This window comes from Triturus cristatus, chromosome 4_1 (genome assembly GCF_964204655.1).
Source record: "Triturus cristatus chromosome 4_1, aTriCri1.1, whole genome shotgun sequence".
Classification (NCBI taxonomy): domain Eukaryota; kingdom Metazoa; phylum Chordata; class Amphibia; order Caudata; family Salamandridae; genus Triturus; species Triturus cristatus.
This window is the reverse complement of record NC_140585.1, coordinates 1,285,311,676-1,285,331,057: the sequence shown is the minus strand read 5'-3', so window position 1 is coordinate 1,285,331,057 and position 19,382 is coordinate 1,285,311,676. Positions and strand designations below refer to the sequence as shown.

The 19,382-nt window shown below is 39.8% G+C and overlaps 1 protein-coding gene across 3 annotated transcripts in view; it reads right to left on the bottom strand.

Moving 5' to 3' along the window:
* Positions 1-2,372: 2,372 nt before the first annotated feature.
* GLRX2 (glutaredoxin 2) overlaps positions 2,373-19,382 on the bottom strand; it is a 95,857-nt gene continuing 78,847 nt past the window's right edge. For all 3 annotated transcript variants that reach the window (XM_085654793.1, XM_085654794.1, XM_085654792.1), the window contains exon 4: positions 2,373-3,215. In XM_085654793.1, coding sequence (XP_085510919.1) covers positions 3,096-3,215 — 120 coding nt within the window. In that variant the 3' untranslated portion in view covers positions 2,373-3,095. The remainder of the gene's footprint in view (positions 3,216-19,382) is intronic.

Sequence of the window (19,382 nt, the reverse complement as noted above, 5' to 3'; positions counted from 1 at the left end):
TTTTGTATGTTTATGTCAAACTTCTTTTGTGGGTGACGTCAAGCCTGTTCCTGCCTCACGCACACACCATAATCTTCAAGGTTACCTATATAAAGGTGCTCCCCGGAGAATAACACAGTGACTGCAGGATTGCATGGCATATTTAACACCTGAAGTCAGGTCTAGCTTTTAAACCAAAAGTGCATAACTTCCTGGGATATGTGCAACAAGTCTAAAAAGAAAAACATTGACCAAGCCAATAGATCTTGCCTAGGTGACACCTATTGGCTTTGCCAAAGTGTGTTTATTCTAGTTTAGGGTTAGAAGACAAAAATTTAGTCTGTAAAAAGCTGCGGTTTTATTTCAGCTAAATGGCTTTCAAGTAACACACACAAAGACAGATATAGTGAGTATTCATGTATTTAGGCTCAGATTTGCCAACATTTGGTGTCAGAGATGTGTCACTATTTTGACGCAGTTCCCGCGCAAAATGTATATATGGATTTATTAAGCCACACAAAGCCAGATAAAAAAAATTAATGCAGCACATAGCACTGCCTTGTATTGGGGAGGCGTTCCATGGGCGTTCCCGGGCATACACCCATGGATTTTGACAAAAATCCAGATTTAACAAAGTTAGTAAACCTGGATTTGCACCAAAATAATATGCCTACCCAAGGCTGGTGTAACAAAGAGAAATATCTTCATTTCTCCTCGTTATTTTCTCTATGCAAGTGTGCTGCATTTTGCAGCACATATACAAAGAGTAATAAGGTATCCCTTCCTGCACAAAAACTATTCTGACCACAACACAGACACCTATGTGTTGTAGTGCAAGAGTGCTCCTGTTGGCACTAGGCTGCCACAATTGCACCAGCGCAAGGAAACCGCAGAAGCGTACCATGTTTTTGTAAATATGGTGCATTTGTGCTTTCTCCCTTTTACGCAGCAAGGCAAGTCCTATTTTTAGCTGATGCTGTAATCCCCCTGAAAGTCCTTAAAAGTGTTGCTTAGGCTAAGTACCAGGCTCTTTGTTTTGCCTCATTAAGCTAAAGGTCCTTAAGACACATGAACGCCTTTACAGCAGTAACAGACTCGGTTGCTCTCTCTTACACAGATTCCTGTCTTAAACACTGGTGTAAATCTATATTTGGTCGCTAAAATACTGCTATGATATAGGTACTAAGCTGGCTAGATGATAGTGGCTATTCTCGAAGACATAAAATAAAAAAAATTAGCCTTAGAGGCAGAAACCCCTTAATCTTCCTCTGTCTTTTCTTTCAAACAGGAAGAACATTAACAACTGAAAAATTAGCCGCGAAGCCACAGACTGCATATGCAGAACCATTATCACCGAGTCAAAGACGGATGCAAGGTCGAGGGAAAGTGAATGCCGCCATTTTATACTGTGTTGAGTGTAGATTCCTTTCTATGTGCGTATTGCAACCCTATTAGGAGAATCTGCGAAAGGCAATACTCATCTAAATGAATTTGCAGCTGAGAGGCTGAACTGGCAAAAAGCCTGTAGCTGCAAACGTCCATGTGGCCCAGTGAAGAAAAGAAAGTTGGGAAGTACTGGAACTCAAAACTGATCAAAGAGATACTAACAATCCATTGACGACTACTTGAGCAAAGGGGTTGTCATTCATTTGTATAAGATATCAGGGTCCTGCCCTTCCAAGTGAGAAATGATTTCATTCTAATATCTACTATGGCTTATTAGTGATGCATAGTATGAGCAACTTGTGCATACTTTCACCAGGAACTCGTAAAAGTTTCACTTCTGCAGAAATAGGCTACTGTGTTCTGCGTGCACCTATCAACAGGCAACAGAACTGCACTCTACTGGTGAGGTGTTGTTTCCATCAGTCCAGCTTGGATGTTGAAGATATTATGTTGGTCGTCAAAGTTTCAACATAAGCTCTCAAACTCTGAAAACGAGCGTTGCAAGTGTACTTGCTGCTGTGTCTTGTCTGGTCCATGTGCTTTTTCATGTAAGGCATGTATGCGTACTGAAAAAAGTTCATCATGCCATCGCCCTGCACTAGGGACTGCACAACCTGGCCAACACTAGAGGGCTTTCTTTAATCTTTCTTTAATCACTATATAACAGGCGACTCTAATATGTTCAGACTCACTGTGCTCATACATTTTGCTTAAATAACCCCTGCTGTAGTTGTATTTTAGTGTCAAGTCTACAAGAAGTGGTAGCCAATGAATTCTCCTACAGATAAATTGCTTTATTCTCATGATTTATAGTGTGTCTTTCTACCACCCTTTGGTAATACTGTAAACCTGTCTGATTATGATTGTTTGATCATGTAAGAACAGATGATGTAAATATTTGCTACATGTGTTCTTTCTAAATTGGAGTAAAAGTCTTACAACATGTATTCTGAAAAAAAATAATTCACTTTAATGAACAAATACATAAATGTGTATCAGCCTGTCAGATACAATCAAAATACATTAATGAGACTAGTAAAACGGAATCATTCTAAAAGAAGATACATTCCAAATAATCTGCGCCGTACAAAGATTGTGGCAATAACACTGGTACAGTTTACTGATGCCTTAAACAAGAATATTGAAGGTGCAGCCCCATAAAGCATAAATACAGCTACTGTACCACAGAACATCAAAAGTTTTTTTACTGGACAGCCCTACGAGAGTCCCCGTACAAGACTACAATCTTCAATGTATAGTGGTGGTTCCTGTGTCCCCAAGGAAATCAAACTATGGCAAAATTGTGTTGATTGTCAAATTGTAACTGTAGCAGCTATGTGTAAATCTTAAAGTTCTTAGTCACTGAATTAGAGACACTAAACCAATTTATAACACAGCCCTCACAATGAGAAAAACGACTTCATGATACAAAGCTTCATATGTTCACAACCAGCTCTACTAGTTTCAACATAAACAGAACAAAATATTTTTGCTTCCAATTTTACAGGGAAGCTTTACACAATTAAAATATTAAAAGAAGTCAGACTGCTTCATTACGATGATATAAAGACACTGCTTCTCGTACTTGTTAATACGGCTTCTGCTGAAGCACATCCACAAGCAACTACGTTCCTTGCAAGCAGGGTACCTATTACAAGACATTTATATTTTCAATGTTCATAGCTCGCTGCACATTGCCGGACAAGAGGGAGAAGCTTTCCTTGCTGGTGAAGTTTGCGAGTGTCCGTCCCGCCACCAATACACGTTCCGTTCACAAACACTCTTGGAACCTAACATGGATAAATATATAAAACATTTATTGTGAGACTTGTTTACTTATCGATATTTGTAACTTAAAGCAATATACAACTTTACAAAATTATACTTTGATCATGTCTGCCAAATATTACAGAGATACTCGCATAAAACATTAATGAAAAGCTTGTCTGTATTCAGTCCTTGTGACTCCTACCTAGTTGCCTAGTAATCCAATTAATAATCAGTTGTCACAATCTACTAAATTAACAGATCTGCACGATGCTCACAGGTCCTTGATGCAGGTACCTTAACTTGCATCCCGTTCTTAAGTTAACACCTCATCCTCTTTCCTCGTCAGTCCTTACTAAATTCGTGAACCCACCCATAGAGACAGACAAGTTTATTTGCTTGCAGATTTATAAAGCACGAACAAGACCCGGAGTTATCACTGTGCTTTACAGTAAACATTAGGAAAGAGAATAACAGCAAAGAATATATGAGTGAGTAATTAAATCATAAACCATCAAATAGAAGAAGAAAACTAATAAAGATCAACCTTAAACAAAAGATAGAGAGGTTAGATCAGTAGGAGCTTCTCAATTAGCAGGTGTTTTAATTTTTTCCTGAAGGGTTCAGACGCAGGATCAGTGAGTATTTCAGGAGGGATTACGTTCCAGATTTTGGGGGTACTTTACGAGATGGGCTAGGAGATTGTTCTTTTCTCCTTGAACATAGGTGGTTTTAAGAGAAGGGATTCACAGCTTTGGAGAGAACGGCAACCGCATGAAAGGACGAGGTGTTTCAGGGTTCCACACTGCAGAGCTCTGAAGTTGACACAAGCCCCTCTGAAAATGCTTCTTGCTTCTATTGGGAGCCAAGAGTAATCAACAAGGGCAAAATATGGTTGGAACATCTTACTTCATTGAGAGAGCATTCTTGCTGCTGAGTTATGGGTGGTATTCTTTGTAGTGAGGTGTGTTTTGGGTATTCATGTGAGCAGCACTTCTCATTGTCTAATATGGAGATGATGAATGATTGTCCCACATTTGTAAAGTTTGGTTTTGGAATGAAATGTTTGATTCCTCTGAAAAGTCTGAGATGACAGTGAGCCTTCTTTGCAGAGGCATAAGTTTATAGAGTCAGACTCGTGTGGGTTCATTCCGAGTGACTTGCCGCTTTCAATATTTTTCAGTTTGAAGTTAAGCATATTGAGAGAGACTAGGCAGTCTTGCACCGGACAGCTTGCTGAGGTATGGAGGTGAAAGAGGAAGAGGATTGAGGGTGGGGCCGTTGGATAAGGAGAAAATCCATGTTGAGTAGGATCGACTTCAAGTGGCTGAAGGACAACTAGACAAGACTTTTCGTTGTAGCTGTATATCAGCATAAAGATAGTAGGAGAGGTTTGATGGTTTTAAAAATTGTTGTCAGAGGTTCAGTGTACAAGTTGAAAAAGACTAGGGTTAATATGGACTCTGGTAGGGCCCTTCGCATTACGATAGCTAGATTAGATGGTGAACTGTTCAGTTTAATTTGTTGGGATGGGTTGTCCAAATGAGAGCAGAACTACCTTAGGACTGCTCCACTTATTACCATTCTTTTTTGAGTGTGTGGAGCATGAAATTGTGATTGACTTTGTTGAATGCTGCAGATGGGTTGGGAATTAGGATTAGGTAGGAGTTTCCATTGTCAAGGAGGGGGAGAATGTTGTCCACGATCTGTTGCATGGCTGTTTTCTGCACTACAGCCAGGTCTGAAGCCAGATTGAAAATCATCAAAAAAGGTTATGGACTCCAATAAATTGTTTCAATTGGGTTGAAACACATCTTTCAAGAAATTGTTCCAGAACAGGAGATTTGTAGCTGGGTTGAATCTACTCAAGGCTTCAGGGTCAGCATACGGTTTTGTCAAATATGGGGTAACTTGACCTCTTTTCAGGCAGTTTGTAACTATGCCAAGGGTCAGCAAAGAGATAATCAACAGAGTCCAGCAAGGGGCGATGTGAGCAATAACCTATTTAGTATGGGAAGCTTTGGATCTGTGACATTCGGTGCTGGTCTTGTGTTAGCTATTGCTGTGTTGCCCTGCCGAACACGGACAGGCTATCCACAGATGTTTCTACATCAAGAGTACATTACTTGGGATCATTTAGACAGCGCTTGGGGATGTCCAGTCGTGTTGCGTACCAGTGACACCAGGGCCAGTCAAATATTTATTTAATTAAATAAATAGGCCAGAAGACTACAGCTTGAAGGAAGACATGTATTTAAATGGTCAAGGGGGATTTCTAATGTATGCAAAATCATTCTAAATTACCTTCCCGAAAATTGACAAACCTTCCTTTACCCTTCCTTCTAGAAAGTTCAGGACCTTCATAAAGCTTCCAGAAAGTTCTATAACCTTCTCTTAGTTTCCAATTTAACAAGGAATACATTTCTGTTTCAGTTCTATATAAAGAACTTCAGAACAGCTTCTCCTTGCATCTCAGTGCAGTAAAAGCCATTCACTTGACAATTTCCTCGCCTTGTATCGGAGCTCCTCTGCTCTGCTAGGAACTGTTGTCCTCCAGTTTGCTGTTTTCATTCTTGCACCCTGAACTACTTTCCTGCCCACCTCCACAGCATTGACCACATTCATTTTGTCCAGGTTCCATCTCCCTAGTCCAGAGGGGTTCTTGCATCTTTCTTCAGAGGAGTTAATGTCAATGTTTATGGATGCGTCACTAGTGTTTTTCGAATCTACAGACCACGTTAGCGTCTAACTATTGATTCTAATTTGGTCTAAATGTTATTAATAGCTAACTAATTAAGAGTTGAAGCAATACGATCCATAGGGGACAATGAGAAGGTTGTTAATAAAGAAGGATTTTTTTTCACATGTCAAGGCTGGAGACCCACATCTATGGTTGTTTAATTATCTGATGTACTTATTCAGAGTTGAATGAGCATGTACCTTAGGCAAGCAGTCCTTTACGTATTTATTGTTCTTATTACAAAGGGTGCGTAGATACCATGAAGATACTCTTCTGTGTGGAAGAGGTCATTACATTAGCAGAACTAATGTTCAGGGAGCAATAGGGTTTGCATCCGACATTAGGAAATGTGAATCAGCCGCATTTAAGGCTGAGCGAGACGTGTGGAAGGTGTTAAAACAGGGGATAGTTGCAACAACAAATGCCATGGTATTTGGCAAGTGGGGTGGCGAGGGCAGTGTGACAGGGAAGGAATCCCTCAAGAAGATTTTAAAGAACTGAAAGATGCATTTGTCAGCATGTAATGGGGTTCACAATGTGCTGTTTTGTGGCAGCATTTCAGGGATTAACTGCTCGTTTAAAAACACAATTTCCCTGATTACAGGACTTGTTATTAAACAAATTGTTTTTTAGATCCCTTACACTTGCAAATTGCTTACTATGAAAAGACCACCCTCCAATTGCGAATATTATTGGTTATATAGTTTACTGCATGAGCCGGCTATTGTTGCCCCCTTAGCTAAACAGGCAACCAGGTTTTATTGTGTTGTTTGGCTGATTATAAATGTATTTTTATTTTGGTTTCAATCGGCTGCGATGGTAGCATAGGCATGGCACCATGGACCACAAGTCCTATTCTACAGCTGGTAGGGGTCATGAAAGCTGCATTGTCATGAACACAACAAAGCTGACCCTGCTTGAGTGAGACAAATTAAGCAGCTCCTCAGTGCTACCCAGATTGTGCAGAGGGGACCAAAAGTGATACCATAAGTGCATTAACACCTCCTCATTCAAGGCTTGACAAGCCTGATATAAATATTGCATGACAAAGCTTCATGTCAGTAGCGTAGCTGTAGCAGGAGCTTACAAAGCATGGTACATCTCAAAGTGGATCACACACAAATCATGGAACCAACTCATACAGAAAACAATGTCCTTATTTCCATGGCCTTTGCGTTTAATGCAGCACTGGTGTCTGGCTATTGTTCGTCACCACAGGATTTTGCTCTGACTTTCATGAAAGGAAGATTATTTCAAAAAGATATGCAAAGTTCCACAAAACAATTATTCATTTATTTGAATGGTTTAATTTCATCCACTAGATAGAAAACATGCCAATCAGGCATCATTTGCTGCTATTATTCCACTTAGTACATTTGGATGAAAACTACTTTTAGGGCACAAGAAAAAGCAGGAATTGGTGCCCCAAAGAAGAAATACTACATAATGCAAACTGACCCAGCTGCTTTAAGTACCATGGAAGGGTGCATTGTGCCACGCAACAGTGTTAGATGGTTAATTTTTAAAACACAGGGGGGAACAAAGCTATATAGTATCCAGTTCTATATCTGTGGACCAACCAAAAGGGAGGTGGATGGTACTTTTATGAACTCAGAGAGAACATCCATGGTAAACAACTAGGATTACAAGTAAGTAACTTTTCCTTCTTCACCATGGGATTAACCCTAGGACCATAAAGTCCACAGAATTAACTTCTTGGGTATAAAAGTATAAAGAGACGCATCACCCCTCCCCTCCTAAAAAAGTAGAATCAGCATTATAAATGTCTGGAATGGCTAGATTTCTCACAAGAACAGCAGTAGCGGCTTTCCTCCTTGTAGAATGAGCCCAAAGTTTACCAGGCATGGACATATTCACTTTTTCATTACAAGTGACAACACAAGAAACTATCTATCTTACTATGTTCTTCTGAGAGAAAGGTAGGCCAGCACAATAATTCACAAGAGCTGCTCGTGGGTTTGAATGTAAGCCATGCTTCTGTGATGAAACCTGCATCAAGTTTATGTTGTATAATGTCATCCATGCCAAGAGTATGGAGGACAGCCAAATGAGCATTGATGACCATGATTTGAGAGTTTGTGCTATTGCCAGTATGTGTGTATCAGTGAATGGTACGAGAATGAATGACGTTATATTTGTGTTTTAGGCATTTTTATTTATATTTTAAACATATGCAAGGGTACATAGGAACTGGCAAGTATTGTGATAATCAAGTGTGCCTACAATATGAAAATGTTCTTGTGTCTGCTGTCTGTGCGTGGCCTGTGTGTGAGTGCGAGTATGTGAAATGCTACAGAGGTGGCTTTCCTGGGTTAGTGGTGGGACATTGCAGAAGTTATGCCCCCACAAAAGGCCCCCCACAATGGATGCCCTTGCCCTTTTAGGTGTTGCCTGCACAGCGCTTGTGAAATCTATTGTATTTAATATAAATCTTATAAGGGGCTTACATCCCGCTCTTGCTTATCATTGGTTCGTGTGCTTGCCACTTACTTTTCCTCAATTTCCATTGGCTGTAGCATACTATTTCCAGATGTTCCTCTGTGTTTTTATCTTATCAGTCTCCAATGGCCCAAGTACTGTTTTTATCCGCTTTTCTAGAACTTAGCGTGTCAGCACATCTGCATGATTTGTGAAAAGCCAAAGCTCGGATCGCAACGCGCACTCACTGGTTCTCCCGGGGCCAAAGCAGGGACCCACTCTAGTGCTCCCTTTCATATTGAGCAGCGCACTCACCAGTCCACCCGGGGCGAAAGCAGAGACCCTCCCTTTGAGCAACTCGTGAAGCACTATGCTGCCAGCGGGAGTACCGCAACAAAGGCCAGCGCTTGTTTTAAACATCACAGTTTGAATAGCAGGACAAATAAAAAAAAGTGCCCGGCTCGATGTAACCAGGATGCCTTACTTCTGTAGTGATCAGGAGAGGCATGGAGCCTCAAGCATGGTTTAGGCTGATCAAGAGCACGCACTTAGGAATAAATCATAGTAAATAACTTTTACTTTCTAACAGTACCCCTGAGGCATAATATTTGTATCACTGGGGGGGGCACTAAGCCCTGTCTGTACCCCGGGACACCACAAAGAGTTAAAATCCGCTTGCTGTCACTTCTTGAGTTGTTGTCATATGACGCGTAATGGTCATATGACTTCTGCTACCTGAGCGGCGCTTCCCTGTAACCTCTATTCTGCTCGAGCTCTACGGGTACTTCCAGTCCATTTCCACCGCTGACCCTAATCAATAAACTGTTGGACTGGTTCACGTATCTATTCTGGAAGGAGGAGCAGGAGCTTACACTGGTGGGGCTTTGGTACAGCAGTAAGACCACCTTCATCAGCATGGCTGCAGTAATTTAAGGCAGAATCAGTGAATCCATGATACAGCACAGTTATATACACCCTCCGAGTTCCCGTTTATACGCCCCTGCTTGTTTTCGATTAGTCTCTGTAATGTGTGGTGGCAAGAAATGGAGCTTGGCCGCCCTTCCTGTACTATATCTGATTTTATTTCACACAGTCCTATGCTCCACAGTCTGCCCTGTTCATGCCCATTCTACTTTTTCTGTTCCACATATCACCCTGTTCAGGACATCTTCCCCTTATTGTTTTACCCACTGCGCTTTCCCCTTTCAACCGGTTCCCATTCCAATCTGTTCCCATTCTACCTTTATTTAGGTGTGTGCCTGGGTAGCTCAGATAGTTTATTTTTCCATTACATTCTGGTATCTGGAGCACAATAATTACCACACTTTATTGCAGGCAGAGGTGACAAATGAGATTAGACAAGGGGACGCCTCTATAAAATTCTTAATTGTTAACCAAAGTTGATGTTACTGCACAATATATTGACTTTCTCAATAAACAAGTCATAACACTTTTACGGACTTTAAGTAACTTATATTCCACAACGGCTTACCAAAGCTAAAACTTACAACAACAAAAACCTTATTATTAATCACATAGGTGAAACCTATTGCATTTACCAAAACTTGCTACCCTTGCAGAGGTGATGAAGCACCCTGAAGCTCTGTCAAAAATGGGATAAGGGATGAGTTGGTCACGACACCTGGAGCTGCAGTGGCTGCTGGGTTGTCTTCAGGCACTAAAAGGTGGCATTTGGGACAAGGGAATTAACTGATGTTGCAGGAAAGAATCAGCATGCTTTGATTTGTATGTATGTCACAAAAGCAGTGCCGAGGTGAATTTGGGGTCCGGAGAGACTGTAATTAGGCATCCTTAGTGACGGTGCATGGTAGGAAAGAAACAGCATATAAGCATTGGCGAGCTAATGTTTTGCACATCCGGTGAAGTCACCTACTTGGTTGATTCTTGGTCCTCTCAAGCTCATATCCTCTTGAGTTCCTTGTATTATAGGTATTTATCGTGAGCCTCAGAATGCAAGTTGTTTGCTTACTCTTTCGTAGTAGTGCCTTTTTGTATCTGCTCCTCGGTGGAGGTGTTGGAGTTTAGCAGACAATTTGTGCAGTAACCCGAGCACATTTTTTAACACAGGAAGTTCAGCCCATGAGTCGGAACTTGGAACAAGACCACTCACAAGCATTAAAGAAGACATTTCTGATATATGCAATCCATAACCATATGAACCAAAGAGAGGCCAACAGTATAGTCTGTGTAGCAAAATTTGCAGTTTTGGGTCACACTAATTTGAGGCTTCATTGTTTACTGCATTAAGAATTTTAGAGTCAATTACATGCTTGTTCTTCTAATGGTCAAGGGATTCCATCCAGTTTATTCAGAGTGTGGATTCGGGTGGTTGAATTCCTGTGTTGGGGTGTAAATTTTCTAGTGTATCAGGTACAACTTTGAGTATTGGTGAGAAGGTTGGGTGCTATCTGGAGCAGTAAATAGACATAATATCGAAAAAAATATATAGAATGGACAGAATATCGAATCCAAAATATAGAATGGACAGAATATCAAATGGTCATAATATAATGGTTAATAATATCGACATGGAGGTAAGTAATATCGACTGTCACAATATCGAAGTACATAATATAGGCATTAAAATATATCGAATTTTTAATAATATCGAAATAAAAATTAAGTGTTTTAAATGTTTGTATATGTGTTAAAAGTGTATATTATTTTTGTAATGTATGTTTAATTTTCTATAAAGTAACGAAATTTATGTAAAATAATTTTTGCGTATTTTACTTCCGTAGCGGGTTGTGAGTTTATAGGGGAATAGGGTGGGAAGTAATTTAATTATAGTAAATTAAATATTAATTTTTAGGAATTATTAATTATTTTTTATTTAATTTTGCGTTTTAGGTCTGTAGGGGAATAGGGTGGCAAGTAATTTATTTGTAATTAAGTAATTATTTAATTTTATTTATTGGTAATGATAATTAATTGTTAATTAAGTATTAATTGGTAATTAATTGGTAATTAATTTTCATTAATTGGTAATTATATTAATTGTATTCATTTATTATACGGAGCTGGTTGTGGGTTTATAGGGGAATAGGGTCGGAAGTAATTTAATTGTAATTAAGTAATTATTTAATTTTATTTATTGGTAATGATAATTAATTTATTGTTAATTAATTATTAATTGGTAATTAAGTGTTATTAATTGGTAATTAATTTTTATTAATTGATTATTATATTAATTGTATTAATTTATTACACTGAGCGGGTTGTGGGTTTATAGGGGAATAGGGTGGGAAATATTTTAATTGTAATTTATTAATTACTGAAATTAGTTGTGTGTACTGATAATGAATTTACTGTTAATTATTAATTGGTAATTTTTTATTACTTATTAATTTTTGGTATTGAAAATTAATTTGTTAATTATTTTTTAATAAATAATATTTATTGGTATTTATAATTCATTATTTATTAAATATGTTGTAATTGGTAATTAATTTTAAATAATTTTTTATTGGTATTGATAATTAATTTATTTTTATTGAAATATTAAATTATTACTTTCTCTAATGCTGCACTCTCTGGAGTGGGAATAGTAATTTTTACCCCTACGCTATCCAACACTTTCCCTACTGTTGCACTCTCTACTATTCCCACTCCAATTTTTACCCCTACGCTATCCAACACTTTCCCTACTGTTCCACTCACTGGAGTGGGAATAGTAAGTTTTATCCTCCTGCTATCCAACGCTTTCCCTACTGTTACACTCACTGGAGTGGGAATAGTAAATTTTACCCTCTCGCTATCCAACACATTCCCTACTGTTCCACTCGCTAGAGTGGGAATAGTAAATTTTAATCTCCCACTATCCAACGCTTTCCCTCCTGTTCCACTCGCTGGAGTGGGAATAGTAATTTTTACCCTCCCGCTATTCAACGCTTTCCCTACTTTTCCACTCGCTGGAGTGGGAATAGTAAATTTTACCCTCCCTCTATCCAACGCTGATGTAAAAAAAAAACATTAGGTAGTATATATGTTATTTAATAAATTTTTACATGTTTAAATTAATTATACGTATGTTTTAATTAATTATATTGATTATTTAATTAAGTTAATATTACTTTTAACATATTTAAAAAATTCGATATTTTTCAAAAACTTTATTTTAAACAACAATATTTTGTCTTCGATATTTTTGTACTTACCTGTTTGAAGATAGGCAGACGATATTTTGTCCATCGATATTTTGTCAACGATATTCTGTCCAGACGATATTCTGGTCGTCGATATTATGTCAGAGATCCATCTGGAGCACCAGGAAGTTTAGCTTATCATATACAGCAAAGGATGTCAGACAGAGGATGGGCTGTAAAAAGCAAGTCTTTATCAAGATAAAGAAATGCAAAAAGTGCACACCCCTACATGTTTTTCAATCTAAAGATTCCACAATGAAAAGGAGAATGTGCTTTTAGATTATTAGGCTGCCCTATTTGAAACAAATGTGAATATAGAATGCAGAATAGCCCAGTTGTTGCACTTTGAGCTCTAAAAAGACAAAATTTGATTTGAGAATTAATTTAAAAGTAAATGAGAATTATTTTGAACCATGTCTTACTAGGATGAATGAACACTGTTATCCTAAAGTAAGCAATATTTCTTAAAATATGCCATGTAGGCACCAGGAATTTTGGTAGAGGGAAAACATTAAAGAAATTAGCCAAAATGTGTTGGCTGTGGGCAGGTGTAGAAGAATAGTTATGTGATCCATTCATGTTTCATTGTAGGTACTTCAAGGTGAAAGCAAAGTTGAAGTTAAAAGGTAGCTTCAAACTCAGGGAACTGTTGAAGATTGCTAAATGACTGGAGCTGGGACAAGGCAGCAGGCAGCGCTACAAGTGCGCACCTTGTCCCCTTCGGTGCGGGCCACACCTTGGTAAAACCTGGGCAAAGGGCGGGCCTGTCCACGCCTGTCGGAGGCTGGGCTGAGCCACCCCCCATCGTCTAATCCCTCAAGATGTATGGCCACGCTGGGGGACTTTACATGGGACTTCTTCCTAAGATGTCTACTATTATTGACCCCCCCTCAGGCTATTTGCGATAATTTACTGGTAGCTGCTGGCAAAGCTTGATGTTGTCTCTTGTCTTACTGCGTTGTTATCTTAGCTTGAGTTATGAGCAAACGAAAATACTCTCCTGTGCCATGTGCCGAGAAACGTCAGCGCAAAGGGTCCAGTATACCAACTTATTTGACGTCCGTGGTCGGGGCAATAACTAATGAAATCATTTCAGTCAAAGAGGAATAGGGAACTTGGTGCTCCCGATCAATCCGTAAGCATGTCAGATGGTGGTATGCCTCCTGTAGGGGGTGTTCCTGAGAGAAGTGTGGATTTGATACCGTTATTGAGGGGTAACTCCCACTTAGCCGAAGCCATTATTCCTCAACCTCCAGTACAGGGTTCTGTGTCAAATTCATCCGCACAGCTCCCTCGGAAAAAAGAAAGCTGCCAGCATTAGGGCATCCAAGTGTACTGAATTGTCTCTTGAACTTGTGGGTGACTTGTTTGCTAATTATTTCAGCAAAGTGGAAAGTCTGATTACGACATCTTTTTCAGCATGTAATGACAGGGTAGTTTAAATGGAAGCCGCACTTGCCTAGCAGGTTGAAGAACTACAGCCTACACAACCTGTCACTTTGTGGGTTTTGTTGCCTAATACCAACGTATCAGCACCCTTGCAGGATCGAACATCGTTAATTACAGTTGACCTGCACACTATTCCAGCTCATTCTGTTGTTCCACACCACGCAGACTCTGGACAACAGCATATGATCAATTCTATTGTTGCACCTTGTCCCATTGGAGGGGAGGGGATACACGTATTTTTTGTAAATATCCTTGTCTCCTACAGTGAACCCATACACACAAAAGAAAGTAAGGTGAATACAAGTCGCAATTTTTTATATAAAGTTGAAATACATGCAACCATGTATCAGGAGCAGATTCACTTTGTAAAAACTGCCTTCACTCACAACAAATTGTGGCATGCTTCATCATAGGGCTGCTGCAAAACGCCTCAGCGCAGACAAATGCTAGAGGCGGAGCAATAGGGAGGGGTAGACAATACAAACAAATAAAGAAGGAAAAAAAAGGATCCTAAAAAGGTGCAAATAATGAATGTTAAAACTAACATAGGGATATCGTCATAACAATTTTATTCCTAGATTCCCTTGTCAGGATTAAAAGGTAAAAAGTACCCCCAGATGGTGGTGGCGTGAGTGAATCATGCACTCTCCACCCCTCCGTTCTGCATACAACAAAAATATTTGTCAGAAGTGGAGATTTAAATTCCACTCACCAGAATCTTGATTTACCACCAGCCACTGCACCTCACGTAATTTTTCTCGCCAGTGAGCCCCCCCTACTCATACCTGAGATGGTTGAACATTTGTCCCAGGTTATAAACAAAATAGATCACTGGTTAGAGGGCCGATTAAGAACAAAATTGAATCTGAGTAATTCTGTCAGCATGGCACAATGAGTTAACTGGCTATGCAAGCCATCTATGGATGGGGAATGAATTGTTGTAAACTTTAATAATCCTAGGATTGTTGGTCGCCTGCTGATGGACCTCTCCAACCCATGCTTGCCATGTGTTACGGTTCAGCCACTTCTCTTAGGTTACTTTTAAAGGCCTGTGATTAAACCCTCTATTCCTCTTATGTCCCCTCAATTGGCCTTCACCTACCGGATTGGAGTAGCTGACAGAAACTTATCCAGAAGTATTCCCACCTACAATAAATTTGGACCACTGAGTTTGCTTAATGCCAATGAATGACTGTCCCATGGTACCCCCTCTGCTGAACGCTTTGTCCTTGACAGGGGACTTCAGAAATTATTGTCCAAGGTTAACCTAATTATCTTAAGTTGGAATGTGGCTGGAGTGGCAAAAATTGCAGACGATGCTGAGTGAATCGTTCTACTGAAAAAAAAATTAATTTGTTTGCAAGAAATATGGGAGACATCTAATAGCCTGCTATTATACGACTATAAGGTTTATTTTGTCCAACCTACAAGTTTCAGCTCGGGCAGAGCCAAAGAGGAAATTTCAATCTTTATTCCTTTGAGCTTAAATTGTAATTCTAAGCAAGGGGACACTGGTTCCTTGAACCTATTCGCTGTTTATCTTTCTTTTCACAATCATGGTAATGTCTTACTTGTTAACTTTTATAATGCGAAACTGACTCAGTCCCGTAATGTCAGTGCTTTTCAGCTGAGAGATTGTTGTATGAACACTCTTGCTCTGTCAAGGGCAGTCCATCCATAGTGATAGCGGGTGATTTTAATACTCACTTGTGTGATTCTTGCCCTACTTACAATACCTGCATCTGTTCTCCTTTACCCCTAGTCACTCAACATTTTCGACATTCTGTCCAGAGTGAACCCTTAAATGCTATTTTAAGTGATTTTAATCTGGTCCTGGTAGAGGTTGCTAATTCAAATAAGAATTCTATCACGAGTGTGCCTCCCTTTTTTTGAAGAGGTTGCCATTCTGTCATTGATTTTATTTTTGTCTGCTCTGGACTAGTACCCTCCTTACTGAATTTTGAGGTGTTCTGGGACTCTAAAGGTGACCATAATCCCTCATGTGGCACTTTTTCCTGAGATATCAATTCTGCACCCTTTAATCACGCTTTGTTCTGGTGGGTTTCTATCAAAGACCACGGTCGCAGAATTAGGTAGGACAAGGTTATTCCTAGCTAATTTTACCTCAAGTTATTTAGGGAGTGTTCTGGTCAATTGTTAATTTGTTTGAATAAAGGTGCCTGGCATGAAGATATCTTAATCTCCTTTTCTGCCATCTGCTTCAAGGTGGGGTCAATCCTCACGTCTATTAGAACTAGCTCCCCTCCCATTTGATGGTTAAATCACACCCGTTTCTTAACCTGCAAAAAGCTTTTGGAGGCTCTGAAGGAGAAGCCCAAAGATAAACTTAGAGTTCAATTGTGTCGACAAGATTACAACGCCGCTGTAAGGGATGAAACTCGAATTAAGGCAAGAAGCTTGGGAACATATGACTCATGTAATTACAGAGACTGCTCCAAATTCTGGGAAATAATAATCACCCTTTCTTAGCACCATCCTCGAGGAGCGTTGTTTCTCAGTTTATCACTCCAGACTCCTGTCTCAAGCAGTATCTGTTTCTGCTCTCAATGGTGCCAGGGAGGTTCAGTTGCACAAGTCTTTTTCCCTTTTCACAGTCCCTCCATTAACGTTTAGCTGGGAAAAGGTCAGGGGTGCGATTATCGATCTTCCAAGGAAAAACACCCTGGCCCTGATGCAGTACGGGTTGATCTATTTAAATCTAACGTAGACCTATGAGCACCCCTTTTAACACTCTAGATTAATACAGCCATCAGGCAAGGAAGTCCGTCCTCGTGGTCAAATTCCATCATTGTCCCAGTTTTTAAAAAGGGTAATAAGGACGATCCCTGTTGCTATCGGCCCATCTCTTTGATTGATTTTGCGGTCAAAGTGATGGGGCGAGTCTACTGAGCAGACTAACCGCATGGGCCATCAGATCCTGTCCGATGTATAATACAGTTTTCTGCCCGGGAAGGGAACAGTGGATCAAGGTCTGAACCTTTTATTTACTCATAACTCAGCATACTAAGGCAAAGGTGGGCTCCCTCCAGCTAGAGTTCATGGATTTAAGTTCAGCTTTTGACACGCTTTTTAGGACCAAGCTCTGGAACATAATTCTGGGCATTGGTGTTGATAAAACCGTATTTGCTTTTTTAAATGATCTACAATCTGACCTTACAGCTACTGTCCTTTATGGGCCCACAGGGTAGTGTACGGCTCTGAATAAGGGTATCAGATAAGGTTGCATACTGGCGCCTTTTTTTTTAATTTATCTTATAAATAAATCATTTTGATAAGGTCCTTTGCGCATAGGAGCATGATCTACCTGTGATGGACGGGCGCCCTAGACCTGTATTACTTTATGCTTATGATGATGTCCTGATTTCTAGAACTGCACTAGGTTTACAGCGACTCAAACAGTTTTGTTGATATCATGGACAGCCTTGCTCTCACCACAAATTATACCACGTCGAACATCATGGTATTTGGTTCTACAAAACACTAAAAGCAGAGCCCATTACATTAAAGGCAATAAGCTCAGCAAGGTAAAGACATTCCCTTACCTCAGGAGTATCTGTGGCTCCTCCCTTTGTTGGTCCTCCCTGACCAGCACCAGAAGACATGCTTTTTTAAGAAGTCTTGCTTTGGTTTTTGATTTTGCTTCTAAAATAGGGCACAATGTGTGTCAGCAACACTAAAAATCTTATCAAGCTAAATGTCTCACTCCTGCCTGCTGAAATGGTGGAGACACACATCAACCCAGCTCCCCTGATGGCCCTAATAGGTTATTTACAGGACCTTCCAAAATGCATCTGCTGGTACAAGGTGATGGCCCTCTTGCTCTCCAGACAGGAGACTGCCCTTCACTAGGGAGACAGAAACCCCCCTATCGCTGAAGACTGGCTTGCAAGCCTGGCCTAGTGTGACACCACAAGTGAGTTATATATCACACTCCAGCCCCATCCTCCAAGCCTAAGGATATTTGGCAGCCCCTCAGAAATTATTTATCAGCGACAAATTCTACTCAACAAATTCAGGACATCTCCACGCAGCCCATCATCTCTGCTGACCCACCCAGATTCCCCACAACATGATACTTAGCCCTGCCCCTTCCCCCCCTTCAACAGTCACTCTAACCACTCCCCCTCCACCCCTTCCTCGATTCCATTACGACCGAAAATGTTGCGGGGCATGGAAGAAATACCCACAAAGTAGAATTCACTGTGCCATAATTGGGAAGACGTAGTTAGACGATACAGATCATTGTTTTTTAAGTGGATTGTTTATTGAAAATCATTCTTTCCTCAATTGCCTTTTATATTTCTTCCTTACACCTCTACAGCTGGCGGATTCCTTTTTTCCTATGCTACGGCTCAAACTGCTGTATTTGACATTGTACTTCTACTTTTCTGGAAGACCAACATGATGTAATATGTGCCTGTACTATGCACCATAATAAAAAATAAAACAAAATAAAAAGCTAAATGTCTCACTAGCGCATATTATGACACTGAGGTTTGGAGGTATTTGAATGTATTGCTATTACAAACTATAGATAACAGGTTTGTTAAGCATCTGCTTTTATTGCCTTGCAGTGAGTCCTCCTTTAATGTCCACGAAGAACTATCCGTTGGCAAAATTTCTGATTTAATTCAGTTCTGCCCCTTGACCATGTGGCTAGCTGTCTGGCTCAAGAAAGATCTAGTGCTCAACAGAGTTATCATTAAAGATTGCTTAAACCTTCACTATGCCAATAGGATTCTGTGGCCTAAATATGTCAAGGAGTCATTTCATAAACTATAACTGGGTTAGGGAAGCATTCATGCCATTAAAGTCTGAATTAAGAGAATCTAGAGCTTTGATTCCGCCTTTGGTGAGATTTTATGTCCTGGTTCAAACTTCCCTTTCATTGTAACCTTATTTAAATTACAAGCTGTCAAAAACGTATCGCTTTTTACTAACTCGCTTCAGGTTTAACTTGATACATCATCTGATATGTATTCCAATAGGGTTGGGGAAATGATGAATTAGCTATTCCCTGTCCATGTGACAGTCGTTCAGTCCAAACACAATGCACTTTGTACTTCTATGTCCTTTTTACTTGTCTAAGCATAAACGTTTTTTAAAGCCAATTTTGACTGACCGCAAAATCAGCCAGGTCTGGTTTGATACATCTGCAGATGTTGACATATAAAAACATGTTATCATGCTGCCTGCTTTTTCAATAGTGCAGTTAAAATGAGGAGCTCCATGACTTAAAACTGACGTATTGGCTTTAATGTTTTTTGGTGCCTTTGCTTTGTTTTTAACTGCAATCTGGGAAGGTCTTAATGTGTTCTGATAATTATATTGATGTCACTTTTTCTTGTGATTTTATTGCTATTATCTTGTTTTTA